Source organism: Convolutriloba macropyga, chromosome 4 (assembly GCF_964194025.1).
Source record: "Convolutriloba macropyga chromosome 4, txConMacr16.3, whole genome shotgun sequence".
NCBI classification, from domain to species: domain Eukaryota; kingdom Metazoa; phylum Xenacoelomorpha; order Acoela; family Convolutidae; genus Convolutriloba; species Convolutriloba macropyga.
The window spans coordinates 8,796,086-8,805,973 of NC_134471.1; the positions used below are offsets into that span (position 1 = coordinate 8,796,086).

General features: G+C 36.1%; 1 protein-coding gene and 1 non-coding gene across 2 annotated transcripts in view; both read left to right on the forward strand.

Annotated features, from left to right (window-relative positions):
- LOC142337450 (peroxisomal acyl-coenzyme A oxidase 3-like) overlaps nucleotides 1-1,273 on the forward strand; it is a 49,240-nt gene extending 47,967 nt beyond the window's left edge. The window contains exons 9-10 of the mRNA XM_075386678.1: nucleotides 161-356; nucleotides 812-1,273. Of these exons, the coding sequence (XP_075242793.1) occupies nucleotides 161-356; nucleotides 812-1,051 (436 nt within the window). The 3' untranslated portion in view covers nucleotides 1,052-1,273. The remainder of the gene's footprint in view (nucleotides 1-160; nucleotides 357-811) is intronic.
- A 7,543-nt stretch (nucleotides 1,274-8,816) lies between these two features.
- Trnac-gca (transfer RNA cysteine (anticodon GCA)) lies at nucleotides 8,817-8,888 on the forward strand. The gene has a single exon. It is a non-coding gene; the product is annotated as a tRNA-Cys (tRNA).
- The last annotated feature ends 1,000 nt before the right edge of the window (nucleotides 8,889-9,888 follow it).

Genomic DNA, 9,888 nt, shown 5'->3' on the forward strand with positions numbered 1-9,888 from the left:
ACAAAAATCTTTTTTTTTCAATCTCTTCTATTCTTTCAATCCCAATCATGCTTATTGGAATCAATGGCTATTTTCCGGCAATCTGCCGGGTATGTTTTGAAAATCTTTTTCTTGAAAAAGGGAATCGAAATAGGGAAAACTGGCAATATTTCCATAATTAAGATCTTGCGAGAGCAGTGGTTAACGCAATAGCCTATCAGTGGTACATAAAGTGGCTGGAAACGTTGGAGAAATGTCCAGAGCAAGCATTTCTGGCCACTATGGGACAACTGTTTGCTGTGCAGACGTTGTACGAGAACTCTTCCTATTTGTACGACGCAGGGGTGCTACATGAAAGAGATCTAAGCAAACTTCAGGTGTGATGAAAGACTTTAATTGAATGTATCGGCTAGAAGTATGTTTATTTTAGAGCATTCTCGGTATTAAATTATTAACATGAAGGTCAGAAATTGTTAACACCTAAACATTTCATAAGGAAGACAATTAATGAACTTAATTAAGCAAGACAATCAGGTGAAATTGAGGCGTCATATAAGATTGAAATTACTTGAACTCATTGTTTAGTCTTGACGTACCATTAATTCATTTCATAATTTAATTTGCATCGAATTGAAAACTCATTTGACGCCAGTAACCGGAATTTGTCACAATTCATTTATCCACTGAAATAATACATCTTGGCGATATTCAAGTTGTTTTCTTTGATCATTTGTTTCGATCTTTAGATACGTTCGTAACTTAACATATAAAATTGAACAATACGTTATTTTACTAACCTATAATTCTTATAATATATCTCATTGTTGCGTAGATCAGAATTGAGTGTCTGTGTGAAGCAGTGAAGAAGAACCTCATCTCAGCTGTGGATGCAGTGGCGCCTCCTGACTTTGTGCTCAATTCTTCTCTCGGTAGAAGCGATGGTGAAGTGCATGACAACATAGTACAGCAAATATTACTCAACACGGGTGATCTTCTGTCCTCCTCAGCTGCTGGAAGGCCAGATTGGTGGCAGGAAGCAGCCACTGACTTCAACTCTATTGCTAAGATGTAGACTAAGATATTAAGACTTAGCAGATCATTTATTACATTTCGGAATTTTCAAAAAAAATGTGCTTAAATTGGAGACAGCTCTCGTATGTTCCAAGAAGGCATGTGTGACAATTTCGATCTATTTATAACATATGTGCGTGCTCTATTTATCAATTAAAGAATATAATTGCTGCGAGCAATTTAAGTCACAGTATGTCCCAGGCCTCGGCCTCGACTTATAAAAAGACTTTAAAAGTCTAGTAAGGGGGGGGGGGGGGCAAATTGACTATAATTACACGGTCGAGCTTCCTAGTTTAAGTCGAGCTAATATCTTTTCATGGGTCCAGCTTAAGTCTTTTAATAATGAAGAAAGTCCAGCTAAGGTCTTTTCATGGGTCCACCATTAGTCATTTCATAACCAACGATCAGAAGCACTAATCCCTTAAAAACCTGAAGCATTGTCTCTGCCACCATTAGTCTTTTCATAAGTCTGTTTTTTTCAAAATCCTAAATTTTTCATTTTTGCTTCTGTACATACAGAAGCAGAGCCGAAGCAAGACTAAGTCTATTGGTCCTAGTCCCATTAGCCATGACAAAATTTCGGCTTTATTCGGTTTGTTTTCCCCTCAAAATTATGAACTTTCTTTTTTAAAAACTAATTCAGGTTTTTAAGGGATTAGTGGTTCTTCGGAATCGTAAAAAAATGAAGGAGCATACACGGTGACTACGTTATATGCATTATTGCACGGACAATTTTAATGACAAAAAAGCAGACTTATGAAAAGAACAATGATAGACCAATGAAAAGACTTTAACTCGACTTTGTTTGCAAACATTGTGCCGAGCTTAAGTCCAGCCCCAATGTTAGGTCGAGCTAAAGTCTTTTTGTGAAAAATCTGAGTCGAGCTAAAGTCCAGAATGTCTTAAAGTCCAGCTAAAATCTTTTGATACCTCAAATGAATCGAGTATGGTTTTTTCATAGTACATTTGGGTCGAGCATTGTCTTTTCATAAGTATGTACCTAGACCTGGGGTGTATGTTAGTTGTTTTTCAGCGTGCATTTGACGCTGAATTGAAAACTGCAACATGCATCATTCGGTTCTTGTATAAGGCCATAAATTGAAGTGTATAACTGGTAATCGTGGATAAATTAATTGTATAACTGGTAATCGTGGAGAAAGATCGAAGATGAGGTTGCGTTTTCGCAAGGACGAGTTGGTCTTGCCAGATATAGAAGATTTCTTTCTAGAGCTAAATCAAAATTATACAGATCAGACTAACTGTTTCGACTATGAGGTGCACAAACTTTTGTCTTCTTTGTGATCATACAAATTTTCAAAATTCCCATTTTTCCCCTCCATAGGGACTCCTTTGTCCCTTTTGCCGTCGGTTTTTAATTGCTCTCGAATGAGAAGCAATTATTGTAAAAGTGTGTCTTCATGCAGATTTTTCGCTTGGCCGCTTTTTTCTCTCAAAACGCGAGTTGAGCATTCATTTCCTCCCCCTCTAAGTGGGGTTGGAACAAATCGAGTTTGGTTTATCTTAATTAACGAAGTAATGGTTGTCGTTAAACATCTTAATGTAATTACTAAAGACTCTAACTTTAAGACAATGTTTTAGAGACCCTAATTTTCATTTTAAGCCATTAAATCTTAAATCAGCGACATATTTTTCATCTTTGGTTGATTTTCCGAGTCCGAGAAACTATAGCGACTCTTTGCTCCTTGTTTGACTAATTGGTCCAATAATTTTTGATGAAGCCAGGCCTGGTTACACCTTTTTTCAAATTTATCGTATTTACCATAATAAATCATTAATTTATTCTGAAGCTGTTGGGTCTATGACCCTATCATTTTAGTTGTTATAAAATTGCATCATTTAGAAGAAAGGAGGTGATTGTTAACGCAAGGCTCGATTTGTTCAACAGCCGATTTTTGCTTCATAATTAAAAGTGATACCATCTCGAAGCTCGTTAGACGCACGTATACTCCATAACTATCATCAGTGATATTACAAGGGCCGTCATTGGCCACAGTTTTTCTTTTTTTTCAATTTTACAGGTTTTATAAAGGCAACAAAACATAGCTGGATGAATCCAGATATGGCCGCTGGATGCGTTTATTTCAGATTTGAGATATTGCATACGCTTGTTTTGTTTGAGAAAACGAGTGACAAAAACAATAATATGTTGTCAAAAATGTTTTTGCTTTATTCGCACATTGGAATCTTAATTTTAATTATTATCTTTAAAAAGAAGTTGATTGCATTTCACATATTCTATTTTTTCTAATTTCATTTCAGTCAGTTTTCTAAAATCTAAGGAAAATTGGGTTTTTAATTGGTATCGAAAGAATTTTAAAGCAATTATTGCAAACCTGTTGGTCTTTTCTTAATGCAAAATGTTCGCTTGACAGTTTTGCGCTTTTGTTCTAGAAAATTCGATGACCTCTTCAGTGACTTTTTCACGCTTCACTTCATTTTGAGTGATTTCAATTGCTCTTATTCTGAAATTAACTTTGTTTGTATTTTTAAAGTGATTGTCAGGGGTTGACTAACAACGCCGCTGTGGCGTAGTGGTGAAGATGTCGGATTGCTATACGGGAGGTTGTGGGGTCGAACCCCTATCAGGTCAAAGTTTTGCACCCAAGTAAATTCTAAGCTACACTCCCTTTAAATTAAATTGCCCTGCCTGTCGTCCGAGAGCAATTCATCCGACGTTAGTTGGTTTATGAGAAGCAACTCTGTGTGTCTTTTTTATGCAGATTCGCCTGACCGTGTTTGTGTTTTTCTTCCAGAATATTTTTTGACTTCTCAAGTGACTTTTCACGCACTTCTGATTTTTCACTTAAATTCAATTGTTCTCACCCCGAAATAATGGATACTACCACATGGTTGTTATCGCCACCGAGAAGTTATCAAACTCTGAGGCGAAGCCGAGGTTTTATGATAACTTCGAGGGCGATAGCAAACTTGTAGTAATTTTTTTAACACCTGGTAGCGATCATTTCGGAATTGAACACAGTTTGATTGGTTTTTCTTTTTTATTTTTTGTGGACAATTTCGTTTTCAAAGGTAAGTGATATTTCTTTGGATCTGTTCTTCGTTTTGTCCTCATGACCCCCCTCCCACATACACATACACACACAGCACACACACACACACACACACACACAAACACACTTACACACACAAACGCACACACAAACACGCACGCACACATACTTACACATACACAAACACACACAGACACTTAACATCCACACACACTCGCACACGCACGGACACACATGCACACACGCCCACACACACACGCACGCACACATGTGCACATGCACACACGCATCCATGCACATACACCACACACACCACTCAAGTTATTTTGGACTACAAGTTCATCAAACTGTTTCCATCATTAGACTACGAGTTTATCGCCACTGTTTACTTAGTAACAGTGGCGATAAAAGGGTGTGATAAACTTGTAATCTAATGCTGAAGTGTTTTTCCAGTGTCGATCAGGCATTAAAATTTATTACACTGGAAGTTTATTTAACTGCTATTATCGCAACAGGTGTTGATTAAAGTTTGTTGGTCAAACAAAGCAGATTGCTAGAGAAACTATGACAAGGCCCTGATAGCCGAGTGGTTAATGACTCTGTCGAGGTGAAGGAATCGAACTCAGGAGGTCGGGGTTTGAGCCCTACCTTCGTCTGATATTTTTGCACCCATAAAAAACCATTTACGCCCCGACTGTCATTCTCCGAAGCTATTGGGTTTTGTTTTATTAGTTTACCCAGTCGAATTTTGGAGGAAATGAAGAGTTATTTAGTTTGATCTTGTCAGATCAACCCTTGTGAGGATAAATCGAAATTTTTTTTCCATATTTCAACGAAAAATGTGACACCCGTTTTTGGAACAACAGGATAGGTTCCGCTTAAAACTACGTGGCTGCAATTCGTGTAGAATTCGACAAGTTTTGCAAGTTCAGTGAGTTTTACGCACCTATATTTTGTTGCTATTCCAGTAGTCTACAGCTGCTTACAAATATAACCAAGTAGGTGGTAGGATTCTTGCTTTTTAATTGCTTTCGAACGAAGTTTCAAGCAATTATAATTTTGTGTATTATTTCGCTTGACCCTTTTGATCGTTTTTGGTAGATTATTTCCCTCACATGAGTGATTTGCCCTTTTGTTCTTAGGACAACTTATTTGCGAAATATTTACAATGCATATACTACTCTATTGCGTCGGGTTTCCTGCTCTTGAATATATCTGAATAAGTTATTGAATATAACTCGAATACCTATACCATCATGTTTAAGCTCCTAATCTGCCCTTAAACATGCTGTATAGCGTTTTGCATGCATTCGGAAAAGGGCAATGATCGAGAAGATGTCATTGTTAAAAGAATCAATAGCCGAAAAGCTACTTATGCCAAAACAATCAATGACTGAAAAGCTACCTATGCCAAAAGTGTTGATGGCCGAAAAGGTGTTGACACAAATGGTTCAGGAACGAAAATAGCTCATATAAAAGTGATGTAAATTAGCTGGATAGTAATGTGGCGTGGAGAAGTTCCCTTTGTGTTACGTGTTTTCGAATACTTGCAGACAAAGTTTGTTGCAATTCTTTTACTCTTGCTGGAACATGTCCGCTTGACCGATTTGATTTCTCAAACGATTTTTGCAACGGACTATCTGTTTCAAGTGATCTGTACCATTTGGAATTTTAATCAACTGAATTATAGTAAGTCTGTTTTAATGTAATTAAATTATTTGCTTTTGTTTGGGAACATTCTTTCGATTTCATTTCTCCATTGAAGTTTGCATACTTGACTTCTGGATATTTGAGTGATCTTAATTGCTCTTATACGGAACTTAATTCTGCTGCCAATATGAAGGATTTTCAGATAGGATAATACAAAGTCCTGGCTGAGTGGTTGATGCTTCCGTGTATAACGTCAGAGGTTACATGTTCGAACCCCCTTTTTTTTAATTTTGGGAACGTACGAAATTGGTAGTCTTATCTTTTTGTATATTTAATACAGGTCATATTAAAATCGTTTTTTAAATTTTAGAAGCTGGAAATTGCCCGTAGCTATAATGCGGTGATCTGGTTTGTTTTAGTTTTTTCATCGGAGGCTCTTTTTACGTACATTTGATCTCACAACAAAAATGAAAAAGTGAACTCTTTTTGAGGACTACTCCCACTTGACGTCATTTCCCGCGTGACGTTTGTTCTCTCTCTATCTCTCTTCCTCTCTCTCTCTCTCTCTCTCTCTTTCTCTCTCTAAGAGCTTTGAGATCATTTGCTGGCTTTGATGGTCAGATCGTACATAACCTAGTTTAGCCGACAAGGGTAAAAGAAACTCATATGTTTGACAAAGGTCTCTATTTGTAAAGGTTTATTTACTGCCGGAAGTGAATGCTTTTATGAGTGGCAACCATAACTTTCCTTACTCATTTGTGTATCTGTTTCTATCTCTGTTTTGTTACAGTGACCAAGTCTTTTTTGCAGAGATTCTCTTGCGCTCTCTCCTCTCTTTCTCTCTCTCTCTCTCTCTCTCTCTCTCTCTCTCTCTCTCTCTACTTTCCCTTTTCGTTTTTTTATTTCATTCATATTCTGTGTCTTTGTTGCAACGTATTTTCTGTTCTGGTTTCTTTTGGTTCTGTTTTTTTGGCTTAGTTTTTCGTGTTTTTCCTATTATATTCTCTATTTATCTTAGTTTCTCGTTTTTCGGTATGTTTCTTCTTTGTTTTTCTTTCTGAAGTTTTTTTGTCTTCCTTCTTGTTTTTTCTCCCTCTAATCAAATAGCTCCCTATCTCTCTAGCGGACTATGTTTCTCCCTCTCTCCTTCTCTCTTTCTTCTTTTTTCCTTCCTCATTTGTTTTCATTTTTGCTCGCTTCTTCGCTCTTCCTCTCTTACTGTATCGTACTCTTCTCTTTCTTTTTCTTTTGTTTCCATTTTTTCTGTTTTCGTGTTATCTTTTCGCTCTGTTGATTTTTCCTCGTTCTTTTCATGATTTTGTGTGTCTCCCCGCCTGTTTTTTCTTTCTCCTCTATGCATCCATTTGTTTCTCTTTTTTGCTCGCTTTGCTCTCTTCTTGTTTCTCAGTATTTTCACTTTTATTTACATATTTGACTATTTTAACTTGATTCCTTGAACGTTTATATATATATAAACGATTTCTTTGAACGTTTATATATATATATATATATATATATATATATATTTATTTCAAAAAAGGTACAAGCAGAAAAACAATTACATTAGATCTCATTTCTCACTCTCGCTTATCGCTCCTTTTCTTCTCTAGTTTTTCCTCGGTTTTTTGGCTCTGTTCCTGCTTTTTTCCATCGTTCTATATGTTGCTCAGCTTTATAATAATTATCTCTCTCCAGCTCTTTCTCTCTGTGTTGCATTCTGTCTCTCTTTCTCTCTCTGGCGCTTATTTCTCTCCCTTCCATATATCTCTCTTTCTCTCTGTGTCTCATCTCTCATTTGTTCTCTCTTTCTCTTGCGCTTTTTTTCTGTAATTGTTTTTCTGCTTGTTACTTTTTTGAATTATGTTGTCAATCCTGTTGTTAATAGTTGCAATACGATAGCTGAGGCTATTATTGGCACGATTTTTGTTACCGCCATGTGACTTCACAACCACCTCTCCAAATCAGCTTTTTGTTCTTGCAAATTCAATTGAAATAATTAAGTGCGTTACTTCATTTCTCACTCTCAGCCGAGAGTGTTTTTTGTTCATTCGCGTGATTAATTTTTTGGTCACATGTGACTTCCTCAATCTCAAAATTGACTTCCTTACTCTGAAATTGTCTTTTCTTTAATTCAACGAGATGAGGTCAAATGAGTGTGTGTCCCTCTAACTGAACAGTTTTTAAGAGCCGCTATTAGAATCTGCAATCTGCAACATTCTTAAAATACAACAGCTGAGCATTTTAAAAATGTTTCTTTTTGGTCTGTTTGAGAGTGCAGATCTTCGAAAATAGCTATTGCGGCTATTTTCTGGCAATCTGCCGGCTATGTTTCTGTTTTTCTCCTCACAATTTAATCCTCGGTCAGCTTTTAACTTTTTGTCTTTTCTTTCTCTTTCTCGTGTTTCGCTCTCTGTAGCTCCTTTTACTCTGTTTTTGGATCTTGTCCCCTATTGTTATGTTGCTCGTATCGCGCCTCACTCATTGAAATAATTATTTTGAACATACGTTTTTTGAAAAGGTTTTTTTACTAATTTTAAAATTAACAGAAATTGCAGGTCTTCTTGTCAATTTAAAGACATTTTCTGATATGATTGTGGACAACGAAATCTGTTTTTACTGTACGCATATTTTTGGAGATGTAATTTCGTTTTTTAATCAAAATTTGATGAAAAGTTAACCAGTTGCTATTGGTTAAATAAATGTCAACTCAGTAATTAATCATTTAGCTGTTATAGTTATCATCCATCAACTAAATTTTCTGGTAACCGACTTCAGTTTGTGAAGGTTGTTTAGTAATTGGTTAAATATTTTTTAAGTGCTCATTTAAAAATGACCATAATCAGCACAATTATGGGTAACCTTAGTCGTATTATAAATAACTTGCTATCATTTTGTAGGATTGTCAATGTTTGTTTGAACACAACAAATAAATCAGATCTGTTGTTTTTGAAGCGTAGGAATTGCATCACAGTTATACAGAAGCTCAATAAATGGTAGCACAGTGAACAATTCATTGAGTTATCGAAATGACGTCATTTAGAATATCACATTCATATTGGTCTACCTGAAGTCAGGATTATCAACGGGGACATAGCTGAGTGGTAAAGCATTCGTCTGCAGAGCGAGAGATCCTCGGTTCGATTCCGAGTGTCCCCTAATTCTTTTAATTTTGGTTGATCAATTGTGTTACATGAGACTATCGCTGGACAGTGTACTGATTAACTTCCCAACGTAGGCAGTAATCGTCAAAATCCTTTCTCATCGCATGTTCAATTTGATCTGCCTACGTTTGCATTGAAATCCTGAGTTGGAATACAGCCCCTAAATGTCCCCTAAATATATTGAATTTTCTTGAATAGTTGTTTTTTGTGCATTTTTTGTGGTTATCGACACAACCCGGCCTCTGTTTGCAAAGAACAGTCAGTATTGTTATATTGGTAGTCATGGTATTATTCATTGTTTGACTTACTTTAACAAATGGAGCTGACATTCTGAACTATGCTTCTGTGATCGTCAGCAAAATTTGTCTTCAGTTGAGTTTAAGGCAGAATCTTAATCGTTATATCTACAATTGTAGTTTATAACGTTCTTAAGTTCAGCGAGAGACCACTATATAGCACTTCTTTACAGACCGAAAGTAGTAATTAACGTAAATTTGTCCAATCATAAATACTGATAAAATGACCCTGAGATTTCAAGTAACGGGCCAGACAGCCCTTATTAGTCCTGAGCTTACTAGGAGCAATAAATTATTTGATATTTTAAAAAATCTTACAGCTGTGACAACTTAGACAAAATTTTGCATCTCACGCATAAACTGATAGTAGCCTAAGAACATACATACATTTAGTATATGGAGTTTATTTTTTTAAAAAAAAAATCTTGTGCATTTGTTATTTTTTCAGCTCCACTAACAACAAAGGTCACATAAGTAGATTCAAAGAGCAGTCTTTGTAGATCTACTCGCTGTGATGACGTCATTGGCTGCCATTAGCATTACCAAAAAAAATTTTAATGTAATGTTTAATCCTCGGAAACTTAGAGAAAACGGCTATTTCTTGAAGATATCAGATTTCAAAATGCTGTTTTCTTACATGTGAATGCTAGTATTCCTAAATTTGAATTCATGTGGTAGTATACTGAGGTAAGTTTTCAT